This window comes from Vigna unguiculata, chromosome 9, assembly GCF_037176805.1.
Source record: "Vigna unguiculata cultivar grain cowpea cultivar isolate G323 ecotype 2 chromosome 9, ASM3717680v1, whole genome shotgun sequence".
NCBI classification, from domain to species: domain Eukaryota; kingdom Viridiplantae; phylum Streptophyta; class Magnoliopsida; order Fabales; family Fabaceae; genus Vigna; species Vigna unguiculata.
In genome coordinates this window covers 43,588,476-43,607,974 of record NC_140800.1, presented here as the reverse complement: position 1 = coordinate 43,607,974, position 19,499 = coordinate 43,588,476, and the positions used below count along the sequence as shown (strand labels likewise).

The 19,499-nt window shown below is 29.0% G+C and overlaps 2 protein-coding genes and 1 pseudogene across 3 annotated transcripts; 2 read left to right on the top strand and 1 right to left on the bottom strand.

Annotated features, from left to right (window-relative positions):
- Positions 1-5,319: 5,319 nt before the first annotated feature.
- Positions 5,320-6,742, top strand: LOC114162638 (putative isoaspartyl peptidase/L-asparaginase 2). 2 transcript variants are annotated; one of them, XM_085666435.1, is made up of 3 exons: positions 5,320-5,572; positions 5,978-6,211; positions 6,377-6,742. In XM_085666435.1, exons 1-3 carry the CDS (start codon positions 5,411-5,413, stop codon positions 6,533-6,535), a joined length of 555 nt encoding a protein of 184 aa, XP_085522561.1. In that variant the 5' UTR covers positions 5,320-5,410; the 3' UTR covers positions 6,536-6,742. The 2 variants fall into 2 exon arrangements, with proteins under 2 accessions (XP_085522561.1, XP_085522560.1); XM_085666434.1 differs by having other exon boundaries at positions 5,326-5,572; positions 6,374-6,742.
- Positions 6,743-9,342: 2,600 nt separating this feature from the next.
- LOC114162301 (putative carbohydrate esterase At4g34215) lies at positions 9,343-12,008 on the bottom strand. The gene is made up of 2 exons (XM_028046138.2): positions 11,330-12,008; positions 9,343-9,803 (listed from the first exon to the last, which is right to left on the bottom strand). The coding sequence occupies exons 1-2, from the start codon at positions 11,927-11,929 to the stop codon at positions 9,480-9,482; spliced, it is 924 nt and encodes a 307-aa protein (XP_027901939.2). The 5' UTR covers positions 11,930-12,008; the 3' UTR covers positions 9,343-9,479.
- Positions 12,009-14,406: 2,398 nt separating this feature from the next.
- LOC114162754 (transcription factor MYB73 pseudogene) lies at positions 14,407-15,516 on the top strand (annotated as a pseudogene).
- Positions 15,517-19,499: the final 3,983 nt, after the last annotated feature.

Genomic DNA, 19,499 nt, shown 5'->3' with positions numbered 1-19,499 from the left:
GGTAACCGGTCACTTGAAAACCGGTTCAACAAGTTACAGGTTTCAAGATTTTTCTATAAAAGAGTCTTTAAGTCCCTTATGCTGGGCAAGAACTTTGAACCCCTCTCTCTCTAATAACCCTTTTCTCTCTACCTTTGCCTTCTCTCTACTTGTATCCCGCTTGTCTCTTCACACCTTTCTTCTCCTGTATACTTGCAAACATAAATAAACGAGGAATTTCAGATCTCTCTCTCCTCCCTCTGGAAGCGAAGTAAGTTTTTATGGAGTAGTTTCTTTCTAGGCATCTACGGATGCCTTGAGTAATATTTATTAAAAGATGCGATAATCATTTAAAGGCTTAAAAACATTTTATATTTTCTATTTATCTTTCTTGTTCTTGAGATGAAAGTTTATGAGAGAATATCTAACCGGCTCTGCCAGATTTATATTCTCATAAATCTTACATCTTTTATGTTTTTGCTTTATCTTTCTGTTTATTCTCTCTGTACTCACCTTTTTTTTTTCTCTTCTTTCATATAACAAGAAAATAAAAGTAAAGTGGGGAAGGTGAACACATATTATAACATTTACCTTCAATCGGGAAACTTCACACAAGAGATGTAAATTAGAAATTTTATATGTAAATTATTATTTTTAATTAAATAAAAAAGTTTTTTATTATCTTTCTTAAACCATTTTCATACCGTAATTCGAGTATACAGTCTTTTATTTCTAACAGTTGGTTATTATAATTTTTATTCAAATTCAAAATTATTCAACAAATTTATTATACGAGCAGTATTTGTAAAATTTTACAAATTTTACTATTACACAAAATATAAAATCTTTAAATTTTATAATTTAAAATTAGAGTAATTTGGAGAAAAAATTAAAAATCATATCAATACCATAAAAAAAATCTTTACAATTACAATTAGAGATCATATTAATTTGGAAAAAAACTTAATTCGTAAAAAACATATAAATTATAAAAGAATCATAAATTTAACATACATAAATCATAATAAAATATTAATCAATCTTAATTTAAAAAATACGATAATAAATTATTATTTAATATATATATATATATATATATATATATATATATATATATATATATATATATATAAATTCATTTATTCTTTTTCTATTTTCATAAAAGAATCTTATGAACCTTAATATTTTTTACTAAGCAATGTTTCTTAAGTTGACTATTAAAAAGGTATTAAATGGATTATCTGATTATTTAAGAGATAAAGTATTTATAAGATGTACAAATTGAATTAGACTTTATGAATATAATATGTCTAAATTGATTCTTTAGTTAATATTTTTATGGGAAATAACTTGATTTCCATGGTAGAAGTTTCATCATAAGTTGGAATGGTGATAAAAAAAAACTAAAATCTATAGCTTTTTATTTGTTTAGAGATTGAACACCGCAGAATTTTTTCAAGGAAAACTGAAAGTATTTTAAATATTATTTGAGTTTTCAATAAAGTGTGCCGATTTTATTTTAAAAATTATTTGAAGTATGATTATTTGTGTAATTATGAAAGCAAAAAAATGAGTGTTAGAGGCTGGCTGAATTGAGATTTCTTCATTAAAACATTAAATTAATTAAGGCATAATGGAGTTTTGGAAATGAGGAAAGAATGTGCCTTTGATACAATAGTTAGGCACATTGGTAATTTTTATATGATACGAAGTTCATTTTTTTTTATATAAATCCTAGTTTTTGTTGAAGTTAAGCATCAAACACTTCAAAATATTGTATGATTATTATTCACCAAACTTGCATATATATATATATATATATATATATATATATATATATATATATATATATATATATATATATATATATATATATATATATATATATTATCTCTAAGTGGAACTACCAATACATTCCGGATGATTTGTTAGCGGATGAAACATAATGTTCAAAAAATTTTGTTAGGATAAATTTTTTTTAGATAATAGCTTTGATATCATGTTAGAAATAAACTTTAAGCTTAATTCAACTCCACATAATATATTTGAAATGTGAGATTATATATTATGAAATTGTCTTATCGCTACTCAATATATATATTTCCAACAAGTAAATATATTTTTGAACTTTCTTCACTTGATACATACACTAAATGAATCATGAAAAAAAAAAAAAAAAATCGTTAATCGCTGTCACCCTTGTGTTAATGGCCTACCCAGAAAAGTAGCCTACCCCAAAAGTTGGGAAGTGGTAGTCAATTTCCTACCAGCACTTTGGGCTATTTTATAGATTCAACCCTATATCAGTTTTTTTAGGAATATTTACTAATTTTATGTCACTATATTTTCTCAAACAATCATGAAAAATATAATCTGTAATAAAAACCTTTAGCAGGAAAACAGGATTATGAGTATTTTTCAAATTGACAGATATTGAGGGAAGAAATCAATTCAAATTAACATTATTTGGCATTTTTAAAACATTTACCATTGAATGAACGTTATAATTTTTTTATAAATAAAGTGAACTAAAACCATTATTTGATAATTTTATGGCATAGAGTATTTTTTTTATAATTGGAGATTAAAAAGTAAAGAAGATAAGATATCTTAGTTTGGGTTTGTATTGGTGAGAGGTAGATTGGTTGGGTCCACACATGTATATCGCATTATCTCATATCTGTGACGATCATTAGTCATCTTATGCAGCCAATCACAACTTTATCTTTTCCATTAGTCAAAATTATAATCATAAAATTTCTAAATAATTTCATAATCCAAATTGAGATTTGTTTATTTAGTTTAGTGTTGAGCCAGTTAATAAGTAAGCACGTGCATAATGCATAACCTGTGACCTATCGTGTTAATTAGTCACCGATCTTACCCGATTTTCTATCGCCGCCTCATCTTTCTACTGGAACCCATTTCACCTGTATTCATTTAGAAAAACAATAAAATCGTAATTTTTTATAAAATTCATTTCAATTCTTATAAATACTATTTAAATTTTTATTTAAAACATAATTTAAGTAATATTTTATTAATATTTGATTCCTTGTACCGAACCAATCAAATCATTTTTCGTGTCTTTATGTTCTTTTAGTAATATATCATATTTAATTATTAAACAAGACTTAAAGTATATATTATAAAATTTAAAAACTGGCTAAAATTATTACTTGTGAATCAACGATGATATTATTATTATTATTATTTTATTTAACTTTTAATTAGTTTTCATATATATAAAATATAAAGTAAAATAAAAAATTATGAATATCTTATAAAAAAATGAAAAAAAATATTACTAATTTTCTTTTTCTAAATATATTAAATATATGAGTAAAACTTAAAAATTAGACAGAAAAAGTCAAACATTAACAGTCCCTCACAGTTTTCAGGACCCTGCGGAAATATTACTCGGCTTTTTTGTCCTTTTTTTAAAGAGCCTGGTTGTATAAATTTTTAATCCGCAATAATAATCTACATTAAATCGTTGAAATATAAATTTTTTTCTCAAAGTACTTAAATTAAAATCATTACTAAAAGTAATATCAAATTTTAAGGTGAAACTGTAATAATCATTTTATTGAACTTTTAATTCTATTATTTTTTTTAATATTAATTAAAATGTACTGAAAAAATAAATTAAATAACGATTCAGGTGCCACTGTTCTGGGTGAAACACGGGATTCCAGATTCCCTCGTTTAGATAAAACCATCGGTACTGCAAGATTCTTCTGACAAAATACTGTATTCATGCAGTGACAGATTGAACAAATTATTCAATTTTAATATCTTTTTATTAAGATATACTTATAAATCTCTACCACAGATAACTGTCACAATAATATATTTGTTATTTATAAAAATAAATTCACAATATTATTATCTCGTTACTTCATAATTTTTTTTTCTTCATTTAAGGTTTTATCCTTCTGTTACTATGGTTTTAAAAAGTTTTTTTTTATTAGATTACAATAATAAGATAATATGACTTTGTAAAAATAGAGTATAATATATGTCAAAGTTCATACTAATATATATATATATATATATATATATATATATATATATGACTTTATTTAAAAAATCATTTATAAGTATAAAATCACTTTTAGTGTAAGCTTTTTTTATTTCATAACTTTTTCTTATTTTGTATTTTTTGAACTTTTACAATAATGGTTTATAATTTTACATGATTTTTTTTATTGTCACATCTCAATTGGTTTGACTTCGTGGTTTGAAGGTTTTCTGAGATTACCAAGGTCTCTAGTATATTTTTAACTCCCTTCATACTCTAAGATTTTTGTTTTTGTTTGAAAAAACAAAAGCATTTCAGATAAGAGAAATTAAAATTATTTGTCAGATTAATTGATTTTTCTAGTATAGGTAATCACAAGTTATTGAGGATTTATTTTGATGTCTTTGGACTTGTACTTTGTTTAAAATATGTTTTGTATCTCAAATATAAAGTTGGGTTTTGAATAATCAAATTGAGAATGGATGACTGGATGAAAATGTTATATGTGAACAAATTTGAACTTTGATAACTTAAATTTGTTGGAAAACATTGACTTTTAAAAATGGATTGATATAAATAATCTCAGAGTCTTTTTGTGTAGTTGTCGAATTTAAAATAGTCATAAATTGTTTGAGTTGACATACATGCCTATTAGAATATAAAATAAATTAAAATTTATGTTTAAAACTTGATATACAAGGGTTACAATGGGTTATCACAAGAGATATTTCACCAAATGAATTATGTAAATTTTTCAAACAAATGAGATTTTTGTGTAGTGAATTTAAATTCTAAAACAATTATTAATTTTGGTTGATCGCATCTGCTCAGTGAAATGCAATTTGCTTGACAAATGGCTTACACTAATATAAGTCGAATAAAATGAAATATATATTTTGTATGTCTTCAAAGTTTAAATATTAATGAAACTATCTCTAAAATGTGATTTATTTAATATAATAAAGGTAAAGGTATAATCGAAGTGGTTGTATTAAATAAACAATGTTAAATTTAAAGCATGAAAAGAATAAGTTGAATCTTGCCCCCTCATGTATCCAATGGTGAGAGGAAATCAGAGACAGAAGAGAGCAGCAGCCTTGGATACCGAGGTCTGACTCATTCTGCACAAACAGGGAAAGGGGCAAATTTGGAATAGTGCACCCACCTGTTTCCTTCCTTAGTAGTTGATAAGGAATCTGAGTTGTCCAAGTCAGGGACAACAACTCTCATGCATCCGAAACGACCGCGTACCACTTCCCCTCCCTCAACCCTAACCCAGATTTAGCTACACCACATAATCACTTTCAAGTCCGAACTTTCCTATAAAAACACCAACCAACTTCTTCCCACTACACACACCACAAAACAATAAACAACTGCCTACATACAATAAAGAGAAATAATATCATGGGGGCTTGGGCAATAGCCGTGCATGGCGGCGCTGGTGTGGATCCTAATCTCCCACCGCTTCGTCAGGAGCAAGCCAAACAACTCCTTACTCGCTGTCTCAATCTTGGAATCTCCGCCCTTCGTTCTAATGCTTCTGCCGTCGACGTGGTTGAACTTGTGGTACGTGATTCTTTTATCTCTCCCTCTTGCATGTCCTTTATTTCCCCTTACCATTTTCAAAACGAATCTATAGACTATAACCATTCCTGCTATGGAAAACGCCGAAAGATTTTAATTTAACAGAAGATGTCTTCCTGCATGTCTAGTTCTCCATGCATGTATTTTTTAACTGAGTACAAGAAATGCAGAACCCGTCGAATGAATAGCAGTAATAATCAAACTCAAGAAATGTCGTAGGGATCACAGTCACTGTCATTGTGCAGTCTCCAAACTTTTAAGTTTCAATCAAAGTTGCTTTCTGGGAACCTTTTATATCAAAACCTTGATAATGATAAATATATTTATTTATTCTATGAATCGGTGTTTATTTAATGACGTGGGAGTGATTTTGGGGTGTGGGTGCAGGTACGGGAACTGGAAACAGATCCCCTGTTTAACTCAGGTCGAGGATCTGCCCTGACAGAAAAGGGAACAGTGGAAATGGAGGCAAGCATCATGGATGGTTCCAAGAGACGATGCGGCGCCGTTTCGGGACTCACCACCGTCAAAAACCCCATCTCACTCGCTCGCCTTGTCATGGACAAGTCTCCACATTCCTACCTCGCCTTTAACGGCGCTGAAGAATTCGCCAGACAACAGGTTCTTCTATTTACTGTTCCTCTTTTTTGTTTCTGCAAACGGTGACAGCCTCACAGGCGCCACCTCATCATCTCACCATGGTTTATCACGCTTATTCATTCTATTTTGGAGAAAAATTATATATTGTAATATAATAAATAACACAAAGGACTGCCACTGCAGCAGGCTGTGGACTTTGTCATCAAGCAGCGCCTGGACGAAGGGAAAGCAGGGCTGATCGCCGTCTCAAATACCGGTGAAGTCGCTTATGGCTTCAACTGTAACGCCATGTTCAGGGGCTGCGCCACCGAGGACGGATTCATGGAGGTCGGAATCTGGGACTAGAAAATAGTAAAAGTAATTGCTTCATTTTGGTTCTGCAGTTGGACTTGTCACTGCCACACTCTTGTTTCTTTTTATCTTTTAAATCAATGTTCTGGTTCTCTTTCCGGTAGAAATTAGAATTAACTGTTTTGTATTTCATTTGGGTGTGACAAAGATGCCATGTTAGTACGTGATTGATTTTTTGTTCACATATTCAACAACCGCTAATTTGGTGCCGTTCGTGTCAGCCAATACAAACCAAGCAAATAAAAATTAACATGCCATTGAAAATTAAGAATATTTGTCAAATTGAAACCTCTAAGGATTTTTTTTATGTGTATTTTATTTCAAGGTGTGAATTATAATAATTATGAATTAAATTATATATATATATATATATATATATATATATATATATATATATATATAATATTCGTTGCTGAGAAAAAAAAATGTTATTGAAAAGATAATTATGAAAACATATTCAGGTCATAATAATTTTTTTGTTTATTTCAAGGACTTTGTGAAATACAACAACAAAAGAGAGTATGTATATCATTTCGTTAAAGTAATACATTTTCTATAATACTATTGTAGAGTAAACAATAAGGTATATGAATGAAAGGAGACCAATTATATTCAAAGTTTAAAGATATGTTAAGAAAAATCGTGAACACTACAATGTTTTTTGGTATAAAAAATAAATGAGTCATTTTGTTTATTCACCACTTAGAGGAACATTAAATAAATTTCGGATGCAATTATTATAAATTATCTTTTATATTCTTAATTTGTATATGGAATGCCCACTCATTATGTCCAAGTGAATACTGCTTCGAAAAAAAATGCTTATATTGTTATTACTTAAATCATTTAATATTATGTATAATTTTAAATCAATTGTAATTTTTTGAAGGAATTAACCAGGTAAATACTAACCAATCTCAGGATACTAATTGAAAATTAAAAGATATTATTGATATACATAATAATAATGCAGTCTCCATAATTTTCCGTGTCGTCCCCTAAATTTCTATAAACAAATATTATTAATTCTTTGACCAGTACTTTTATCAGAAGACTCTCTCGATACAATTTACTGCATTAACTATTTTTTTATGGGTTCGATTAGACTTCTTAGTTTGTGAAAATCAACCCTTACTTTTATGATAAATATCTTGTATCTGAGGAGTTTGGTAAATACAGGCAGCAATTAATTATGTCATTTTCTTCGAATAATTTTATTCATAATTATTTATTCTGATATCAAGTTTTAAAGAACTTTGGTCTCACTTTAAATAGAACTAACACAGGTAAATTATGTTAAGAGGTAGAATTAATGGATATAGTGACAACATTCAGAATAAAATATTTTAAAAATAAAATTATATGTTTTTACATTAAATTGTTAAGTTAAAAAATGTTCTAAATCCTATGTGGCGAGTACAATTTTTTTTTCAGGAGAAAATTGTGTTTTGTTAATTTTTAGTTTATGCGATTTTTTTTAAAGAAGGCTCGAATGGTGAATTCTAATAATATTTTTTTCACTGAAATGAAGTTGCATTGTTTATATATTCACACACGTCTTTCTATTTGTGGATCCACGGAGTAATAAATTATAAAGTTTTGAATCACAAAAATTTGTCAACCAAATATAATTGAATTTCGTAGGTCTAATGTGGTTTTAAATTTAATTTAATATTTGATTGGTCCATATCCAATCGGACTCCTTAGCTAAGCTAACACTACAGTGAGATTATAAATTTGCAGCGGCATTATCTTCTATTAAAGATAATGTTTCAAATGTTTATCATGATTTCACAATGTCTAAAGCCAAACTTGGGTACTCCTCACAATAAATCCAGCTGTCTATATTTTATTTCACATAACTTCAAATTCAATTTCAAATTCAAAATGTATGAATATATAATATCTTTGACCGTTGATGTCGTGTTGCTTTTTGCCCACTTTTCCCTTTTATAGTTATCGCTTCAAAGCCATCCGAGATTTCTTTTTCTTTCATCACCACTCAACTGCCACATATACTACCATTTTTTATATCAAGCTAATTCACTTAATTTAAATAAGTCTTCATTATTCGTTTTCTATATATGATAGTGTTTCGGTCTCGAATTTTAGGGAGACGAAAATCAATAATAAACTACCTTTCTAGCTCTTACACTGATAGATATGCGTTTTTTATTTTTTGGAATTTAGTTGTTCTGGTTCCAAAAAAGTCTGTCCATCCCTTCCTCTCTTCTCCTTTATATAAGCAACTGAATTCGATTTTTCGCTAGATATTAAATCTCTTCTTTTTAACAACCAACTAACCACATCGGCCCAAATCCTGGTCGGCCTAATTTCTACTTGGCCCAAATCTTGCTTGACCTAATTCCTACTTGGCCCAAATCTTGTTCGGCCCAGTTACTGTTTTGCCAAAATCCTGCTCGACCTAATTCCTGTTTGGCCCAAATCCTGATTGACCAAATTCTTGCTTGACCCAAATCGTCGTGTTATGATAAATATTTATCGAATCAGAATCAAAATGAGAATGTTGAGGTTGGCCATTCTCCGCACAGTACAAATAGACAACATAATACAGGATAAATTATCAAATTTTTTTTAAGAGTGAATTAGTGGGTAAGCTTTCTTGGTTAGATTTTAAATTTTGAGTTGATTAAGGGGTTTGGTGGTATCTTAATTCAAAAATTGTTAGCTTGTTTTCTATAAAATTGATGTTGTTCGAGTATACTTTAAATCAAAATTTTAGTAATTAATTGCGTTGTGAATAGATGATTTGTCATAATAGTAACGGCAATTTTATAGAGTAAACTAAGAACTCATACTTTAATTTGAATTTGAATGATTCGTACACTGCTCCAATTTTCTTGCCGAGTTTGAAGTCTAATTACATGATTGTGTTATGACTATTATGGGTGAAAATGGTAATGCCAAAAGAATGCTGCTATAGGAAAGATTTGTGCAAAATTGTGTGAAGTGTTATGAACAGGTGGAGCATGTAAACACAAAAGGCACAGTTGTAAAGCCTTATGGCCTCGTTACGGATTGGGCTCAGATTGTAATTTATGTTTGAAGAGGGTACGAACTGAAGGAACGCATCAGCCATCGTGTGTCCGAGATGGGCCTGGGCCGGAGTGGAGAGGTGTAGCCCATCGGGCTGAAGAGGCAAACCATGAGCGTCCACAGTCCTCAGGTTGAGGAGGTCAGTGCCCAGTTGAGCCTGTCTTACTATCTCTATGTAAGGGCCTGATCCAGATGCCAAAGCTACCTACAAAATCACACAAAAAATTTGAACCAAACATAAACGGAAGAACTATCACATTCACGTGTTTCTTGAATTTGGACACAATATTTTAAATAGAGACTGATACCTGTTTTTGATAGAGCAGTAATTACATTTTGAATTGACACCAATCTTCCAATAGGAAACCATTTATTATATTGCAAACACAACCTTATTCTGGTTCAACAGGGATGATGAAATTTTAAATATAGAAAAGCCATAAATACATTTTGAATCAAATCGGATTTTAATTTTAATGTGTAAAACAGTTTAATGATGTATTGGCACAAAATTATTCAAACAATTTATACTAAAGAGGCATAAAATTAAATTATGAAACTGTACGAAATTTGCGGATGTTCTACGATTGCTCAAGGCTTAAAAAGGGAGACACACATCTCTCCCTCTATTAAACGGTGAACAAGGTCAACGTGTTTACATGATTTTATTTTTCAAAGTAAAGTTCGTACTTTAAAAGATGTCAAGAATTAAATTTATGATTGTATATATGAATTATGTTATTCTTCAAATTTAAATTTTTAATTTCTCAGTCAAGGGTTATGATTATTTTTTCTAAAATGTAACCGCATAATATAGGCGTATATTAGCAAAGTCAAGTGTGTGTGAGTGTGTGTTTATTTCAAAAACAGGAAAAACTAATTTCTATAAGATTAATTTTCAAATGTTAAACGTAATTAAAACGTATTTTATATATGTTTCACATTAAAAAATGATTGTAAAGATTAAAAATAGCAAGACCAAAAACCAAAGACCTAAATTTTGGTTGGTGAATGGGTTAGTTGACTGGTCATCTTGGTCGGAGGAAGTCCACATCATTAATGCTGAATGCCTATATTTTCCCTTACAATGACCCCAAAGTCTACATATTTTAAGTATACTTGCTTCACCAATGACCATAGGTTGCTCCACGCAAAATCATATTATTGATTCTTATTTGCTATAATTAAAAAAGATTAATATGCCTAACAATTTATAATCCAATTTATTTGAGCTACTAAAATACCTAAAAAGGTTGGATTTCTAAATTTATACATTGCCAAAATAAATGTTCAGCATAGATTACAAAGACTATAATTAAACATCAATATTTATAAAACTTTTTTAAAAACAAGGAAGATAAAAATAAAAAATATATGAAAAGAATTTAATTATATATGGGATATCCGAGATTTGAAATCTAATAGAGCATACAGTTGGTATCCAAAGTTACCTAGAAAGGGGAGATTCCTCTATCGCAATCAGCAGATAAAAATATAATATTATCTGAGGCGGGCTCAGTCTTTTGTATTTGTCCGGACATACGTAAATGATGCTGGATATTACTTCACTCCGAATTAAAAGAGTTGAACAAAAATTTATATGACCAGCAAGCAACTACTTTGTCTTGAAAGCATGTAATCAACTAACAGAAGGCGAAACCAAACCAAATCTACCAAAACAAATTAATGAATAAGTAATGGTTTTGTGGAAATAATCGAAAAAAAAAAAACCTGGATAATAGGAAGCAATGGAGACTGCAGATCATCACGAACATCCAAGAAGAAGTTGTGGAGTCGTCGTTGGTACAACTGTGCATCGTGTAGGTTCACCGTATCGGTTTCCCCTTGGTACCAAAGCAAGGCACGAATGGTGCCACCGTCACGCACCGACGCCTTCGCACGCTTAATCATCTCACTGTAAAGCTCTTTTCCACGCTCCCACTCGCTTATGCTGGTGCCTCCAATCGCGCAAGGAACCAAACCGATTACACCAAATTCTGGGTGTTTTTCCAACACCGAGTTCGCGAATGCCAATCCTGGACCCACTCCGTTGGTCTTCTTATAATCGATGTCCGCGTGGAGCGGCTCACGCGCCTCCACCCACGTTAGGTGCGCGTCGAGCTTCAGAATGGAGGGGTTGGGTCGGGACTGGGGTGGAACGACGCCGTCCCATGTTGTGACCCCCGTGGCCGTGTCGTTGACTACGCCGCCGCGACCCGCCATGTTGCTTTGACCCGCTAATATGAATATGTTCCTATCGGAGGCTTGTGGCTTCACTGGGCGTGGTTGAATGAGGAACAGCCACAGTAGCAACATTGGCAAGGAAGGCATGTTGTCTGATGGAGGAACTCTTTCTCCAAACTTTACAATATATATTTAGAATGTTTCCCACTTGCTCTTCACACCTCATTTGTCACTCCTTATTCTTTTAAAATTTATATTATCACTATTTAATTAGTTATATAGATACTTTCATTACCACGTGAAACGCACCCCTTAAACATGGATTATGCGTTTAGTTATAATTCTAGCAGACACAAGAATCTAATCATCACTATACGAGGTTAGCAAAATTCTTTTCCAGGACCAGGGGACCCAGCGGCCTTAGTCGCGTTAGAAATATGAAATATATATATATATATATATATATATATATATATATATATATATATATATATATAAAAGAAAGAACTATATGATTTTAGTTTCTAATTTTAAAGTGAAATTAATGTAAATAGATATTTTAATCAAATTACTAATGTGTGAAATATGTTTTTCAATTTATATCGAAGTGAAAATATTTTAAATGGTATAAATAACTCAAGTGTTAATATGAAACACGTTTGACACATTAAATAAATTTAACATAATTAATTTAAAATAACTATATTTATTTATTTTTAAAGTTTGTAAATCAACATATATCAAAGTTTCAAAAATAGACGAATTCCAATTTCATGTCGAAATTCAAAAAATAAAAAAATATTTAACTCTAACATAAATCAATAAACCTAGGCCTGGTTGCCTTAATAGAAACATGAGAAAAGAAAAAGGCGAAATATAAAAAGATAATTAAATATATTTTTAATCTCTGAATTTTAACGTAAAATTGAAATTCATTTATGTTAAAAGTTTTGATATATTTTAATATCTAAATTTAAAAAATAAAGAGATGTAATCCTTCTAATCTAATAATCTTGATTTTTCTTACGTGTCAAACAATTGACATTGAAGTAATAATGTGTTAAATAGTATAAACATATCAAATGATAGCAAGAAAAAATTTAACACATAAAAAAATTTAACGTGATTGGTTTAAAATGACTATGTCTATTTACTTTTAAAGTTTAAAGACCAAAAATCAAAGTTTCAAACAATGATGTGAATGATGAAATAAAAGATTAAATGTTTAATTAGTAATTTGGTTATTAAATTTACGTTTTTTATTTCTTTTGGTTTTTATATTTGTTTTTTATTTAATTGAATTTAATGAAATCATTATAGTCTTTTATTTATATATATATATATATATATATATATATATATATATATATATATATATATGTGTGTGTGTGTGTGTGTGTGTGTGTGTGTGTAAGATTTTAGAGCAAGAAAGAGGAATAAGAATTCAGATTGAGAAGATTTAGTAAAGGGTGGGGAAAAAAGTTTAGTGTTCGTAATAAAAATGATAGGTTTACTAAACAAGAATCATATTTTAGGAAATTTTTATTACAAATTTGTTAAAATAATTTACAATTTTCTTTTTATCATTTTTTCTTAAAATTTTAATTGATAAATAATTTTTTCGTGAATAATTATTTTTTACAAAATTATAAAATTTGTAAATATTTTTTACTAATTTTTATGTGAAAATTGTTTTATACCAAATATTTGTAGCAATATCTTACATTTTTTTTTTCATAATAAAAATTTATAAATATTTTCTTATGAAAATTTTTTTAAAACAACATTAACAAAAAATATGTATTTTTTAGTAGTAGAAGTACGGTACATTTTGAAAGGTAAACAAGCTTTTGTCAATACTCGGAAAAGATAATATTTCTTATTTTCTTATTTTGTCATCAATAATATAGGAAAGATTATTTTGCCTCTAAATTCATCTTATGATGCCTATATTTTGGTATATCTTTGGTTTTAGTGGATTTGAAGTAAATATAGTTTTGTTGTTAAACTAGTTTTATGATATTTATAGTTTTCTAACAATATTTAAAGATCAAAGTAGTAGAATCACGTCTAGAATACGATGACAATGAAGATTTTATATTCAGAGGAGTTATGTAAGAATGAAAAACGTATTTATATGAAACTTAATCTGCCAAGAGGATATTAAGAGTCTAATTGATAGAAGAACTTATCTAAAAGAAATTAATAATTTAATGAGTCCCGTTTAAAAACAACATTTCATACTTATAAATCATACTTATTTCCATGGAACAAGTTAGATATTTATTTGAATTGTAGACAGGTAGGTGAAACCTTGAAAACCGCTAACATTTAGGAGGCAGGGAAGTTATCCGTTAGTTGAGTTGGCTAGGATTTGGTCCCAAACACGCATCACAAAAAAATTAGGGTTGGCACAAAGCAACGAGAGAGAGATGGGAGTGTTTGATTTGTAAATCTGTTGGGGGGACTCAACCGCAGCCACAATGGGCGCACCCAGAGCGTGAGTGAGGGACACATACATACGTGTAACAACGACAATTTCTCATTGGACAGGTGTCAGTTTGACAGCTGTATGCTAGTAACTACCTCGTCAGGATAAACACACCGCTCCTAACTGCTGTAACGGGTTATCTCCACCGGTTCCACAACTCATCCTTATCACTTTCGCAATTTTTTCTTTTCCCCGTCTCTCTCTATATATAAATTCCCTTCCCCTCGCTCTACCAAACTCATTTGTCCCCTTCCCATAACTTTTGTACCTATTCATTATTATAGTTAGAGCTCAAAAATTATTAACTCCATGGCTTCGGCGAAGGACATGGATCGGATAAAAGGGCCATGGAGTCCCGAAGAGGACGAAGCCCTGCGGAGGTTGGTTCAGACTCACGGTCCCAGAAATTGGTCCCTCGTGAGCAAATCCATTCCGGGTCGATCTGGGAAATCGTGCCGGTTGCGGTGGTGCAATCAGCTCTCGCCCGAGGTTGAGCGCCGGCCTTTTACGGCGGAGGAAGACGAAATGATCATGAAGGCACACGCCAGGTTCGGGAACAAGTGGGCCACCATCGCTCGCCTCCTCAACGGCCGCACCGACAACGCCATCAAGAACCATTGGAATTCCACACTAAAGAGGAAATGCTCCGAACCTCCCTCCAACCCTCGGCCTCTGAAAAGAGTCGCCGCTGGTTCGGATAGCCCATCCGGATCCGATTTGAGCGATTCGGGTTTACCCGCTACGCCTCCGATCCCACTTTACGAAGCTGTAGCAGGGAGCGTAAGCGTGAACCTGGTGCCCTCTATCCTGGTTGCGAAATCTGCGTCTTTTTCCGCAACTGATATCGCGACGTCATTGAGTCTGTCTCTACCAGGATCCAACAATGGGCCTGGGCGTGGGCCTGGGCCTGTGGCAAAGGAGGAGCCCAGGAGTGTTGATTCGGAGCAGTTTTTGAGCGAAGAGTTGTTGAAGGTGATGCAAGATATGATACGAGTGGAAGTGTGGAATTACATGTCTGGATTGGAACGTAGAGGGGTGTTTACGCAAACGGAATGGTCGAATAGGGAGATGCAGCAAACATTGAGGGAAAGAAGTTGAGTTAGGTAAAATGGTTCACAAGTCATTCCTATTTTTTACTTGTTTAAATTAGTTTTTATTATTCTGAAACATAAATTTTGGTTCCGATATAGAAGTCATTTACTACAGTTATTATGATATTTCAAAACTTTTTTTCTTATTGCAATTTTTTCTTAACTTAAGTCTAGATATAAAAGTTAAATAGCACAACTTACCCATAATGATGCTCGTATATTTAGTCTATTCAAAATGATAGTTTTTACTTTTTTCCGGTAAACTAAAAGTTTTTTTATTTTTTATTTTCATCAATGCTTGTACCTTATTTTTCATAACAAGAAAAATTAGAAAACTTAATCAGCCAATGACACATTACATATGTTTTTATTTGTTGCAAACACAACATAAATAAAAACTCATTTTAAAATAAAAATTATTGACAACTAAGCATATATAAGTTGATAAGATTTTTAAAATTAAATCGTAATTACTTCAGAAGGAATATGACTAAAAGTATTACTTACCACTTTACTTGTTCAATATTATATTAAAGATTCAATATTATATTAAAGATTCTTAAAAAATAATATTCCAAATAAAATTTATTTTATTAATTTATTCCAAATAAATAACGTTAATGTTCATATATATTTATTGTTCAACAAATCACACATTTAAGAAATTATACTATTTATTTATTCTTCTTCTAATATATATATATATATATATATATATATATATATATATATATATATATATATATATATATATATATATATATATATATGTGTGTGTGTGTGTATGTATTAAATGAAAGCAAAATATTTATTAAAAAATAAATAACATATTTATTATTCTGTATACAAAAAATCAGCAATAATATTAGGACGACGACAGTAAAAGTAAAAGAGAAAGCAAATTAAAAAAAAATAAGAGAAATTTATCGAAACTATTAAAAAACGAAAAAAAAAAGCATTTCTGTAAATTTTATTACATTTTTTTTTCATGATTTCTAATAATAAAATATTCTTATTATTTATCTAGGTCGATAAGCTTCTATATTAGTCGTTACCAATCAATTTATATTGTGCTTACTTGTTTAGCTATGTAGATTTTGTAAATTGTAATTAAAACTACTTTTGACATAAAAAAAAATGTCTTCAATTTTAATCTAATATTAATTTTTAGTGTAGCTTTCAAGTATATTAACATTTAGGTTGTATTTACTACTTATTATTCTCGAGAAAACTATATTCTATGTTGATTTTACATAGGATTTTATATTATTTATTGACTCTGCGTAGAAAAATATGTCATTTCATGTTATTTGTTTTAACGTTGACTATAAATCTTCAAAATATGTCATTTCATGTTATTTGTTTTAACATTGATTAGAATATTGATAGATTTGGTAATCAATTTCGAATTATTAAATATATCGAAGGTGGTTCAAAATTCTGTATAATTATGATATATTTAATATAAAATGTATATTTTTATACACCAATTCAAATCCTTTTATTTTTATTTCTAAATTTTTTATTGGATCTTGTTTTTATCATCATAAAATTCATTAACATTACAAGAAAAATAATAAATTTTAGACGGAATACGCAAAGTGAATCAATAGTTAACTTAATGATCAATTTACTTATCAACTTGTGTAACTCGGTGTAAGCTTGATCACCAATGCTTAATGAACGAATCAATACTTAAATCAGTGATGAACTCAATCAACGATTTAATGACAAAAATAATTATTATTTTTTGATGTCAATCATTTAACAAGTTTATGATGTTTGATTGCAACACTAATTAAGAAATATCCATTATTGATGCAAGCCATTCATATTGTTTAATATCAAGGAACCATAAGCAACATTTTCAGGGATTAAATCTTATCCAAGAATTCAATATTAAATATAAAATCTGAAAAATGATTTACGTTTAGTAAAATTTAGAAAAATACTTTTATTTAATTTCAATTCATATTTCAGAAAATTCTTTAAAAATGAATAAAAAACAAAAGCAGCTCATATTACATTTTCTAAAACACATTAATCTAACATGTTATACACATTGTCATTCTAACTTTGTCTCGAACCTGACCAAATATGCCCTTATTTTCTTTTTGCGTCAGTCATATTTGTAGTTGGGCTTTTGCCTATTACATTTTACGGCTCATGGTTTAATTGTTTTGGGTCAGTAAATTAAATAGGATCAAGGGTTTGCCACTTCCTGCACCCCACAAATTTCTTTCTACACCCCAAACCTTTCTACATCTCTAAATTACCCCTAACAGCTTTTAGGTTTAACTAAGATTTAAAACCCCTTGCCACTTCATTCTATTTGCGCCTCATTCCTCACCAGCACCTCCTCTCGTCCCATTTGTGCCTCATCTTGTACTTCATTCCTTTCTCTTCTCATTTTCCTTCATCAAAGAGAAGTAAGATATCATTTTTCTCGTCTAAAACCACAATTTGAAATCTGATAAACAAAAATACTTAACACGTAATTGAATTTTGAAATCCATTCAACAAATAAATCCATAATCGTATTTAGAAATTTGGTTTCCGAAAATCTAAAACCGAATTCAAAAATATAGGAAAGTCCAAAACTTTATTTTGAAATTTGGTTTCGGAAAATTAAAAGTCAGATTCTGAGAGCTGAGAAAATTTAGAATCAAAATAAAAAATATGGAAAATCCATAACCTTCAAAATAATTTGGTTTATGAAAATCCATTACCGAATTTCAAAAATCGAAAAAACCCATAATTGGATTTCATAATCCAAGAAAATCCTAAACCATAGCTTGAAATTCAAAAAAATCTAGAACTAAATTTCAAAATTATATTAATAATTATAAAATAAATTATACCATGTCAAAAGACTTGTATGTATAGAAGAATTATATTGGACAATATATTCATTATATTCTCCATTTATAATTCATGTATATTTATACTTATATGATATATAGGTGTATTTTATTATCGGTGCATACATTTGTTATTTTAGATTGATACATAACTTAAACCTTTAATTGTAAATTTTAAACATATAACAATATTCTCATACTATATATTATTAATCAAAGTTTTAAGCTCAAATTCATGTTACACTCATTTTGTTTAATGGATTTACATGATACAATGTCTTGTATTTGATTTTCATGTATATCTTACTTTTATTTAAAATACTTCAAATTTAATTTCATTTTTTTCTTTGCTTTCATTTGGCCAATTCTTTTTCGATATTTCATTGACAAATTTTAACCTAAACTTCGTATTATATGTTAATTAATTGCCTTTTTTCTACAATTTTTATTATTATTTAAATTAATATTAACATTAGTTATATTATTATTATTATTGATTATTGATATTATTATTATTAGTAATAATATTAGTATTATTATTAGCATTCATATTATTATTATTATTATTATTATTATTATTATTATTATTAACCAACCATTCCTATATCTTAAATCTATGAACAAATGAAGAAGACCAATTAGAGAAACTAACACATTTTATTTCATAAAATATTTAACTAAAATGTCTAATAAGAAATTTTAGTCATATAAATACACATCACTGATAAATTATCATGTCAATTTTATAATTTAGTACAAATAAATTTATATATAAATGTTAGTTTTTTTTTTTCATTTTAGTATTTATCATCTAAAAGAATAGAAATTTCTTTGATTCATCATATGTCAATATCTTTTAGTAGTTTTGTATGAGTATCTGTCTATTTATCTTATGTCAATGTATGCATATGTTTTTATTTATAAATTTTAACATCAATTTTGTGTTTTTATTTTGTACGAGATCATTAATATTGTACGATGTACCTACCCTTTACTTTTATTTTGTATAAACATTTAATTTTTATTTTGTACGAGATCATGTATCAATTACTTGCATATTTTATTTTCTCTATATGACCATATTATTTGAATTAACATTAGCACATGGTAATAATATTAGTTATAATACTATCATTGATATTACTATTGTAGTAATGTTATTGTTATTATTATTAGCATTAACATTTAAGTTATTATTATTATTAGTAACAATTAATTTATATACCATAAATTCACAAAAGAAAACCTAGAACATTTCATTTTAATATAATATT

Coding starts and splice junctions, on each gene's coding strand:
- LOC114162638 (XM_085666434.1), top strand. CDS start 5,411: ATGGGGGCTTGGGCAATAGCCGTGCATGGCGGCGCTGGTGTGGATCCT. Junction 5,573..5,977: donor TCGACGTGGTTGAACTTGTG/GTACGTGATTCT, acceptor GTGTGGGTGCAG/GTACGGGAACTGGAAACAGA. Junction 6,212..6,373: donor AAGAATTCGCCAGACAACAG/GTTCTTCTATTT, acceptor CTGCCACTGCAG/CAGGCTGTGGACTTTGTCAT.
- LOC114162301 (XM_028046138.2), bottom strand. CDS start 11,929: ATGCCTTCCTTGCCAATGTTGCTACTGTGGCTGTTCCTCATTCAACCA. Junction 9,804..11,329: donor CATTGCTTCCTATTATCCAG/GTTTTTTTTTTT, acceptor GTGATTTTGTAG/GTAGCTTTGGCATCTGGATC.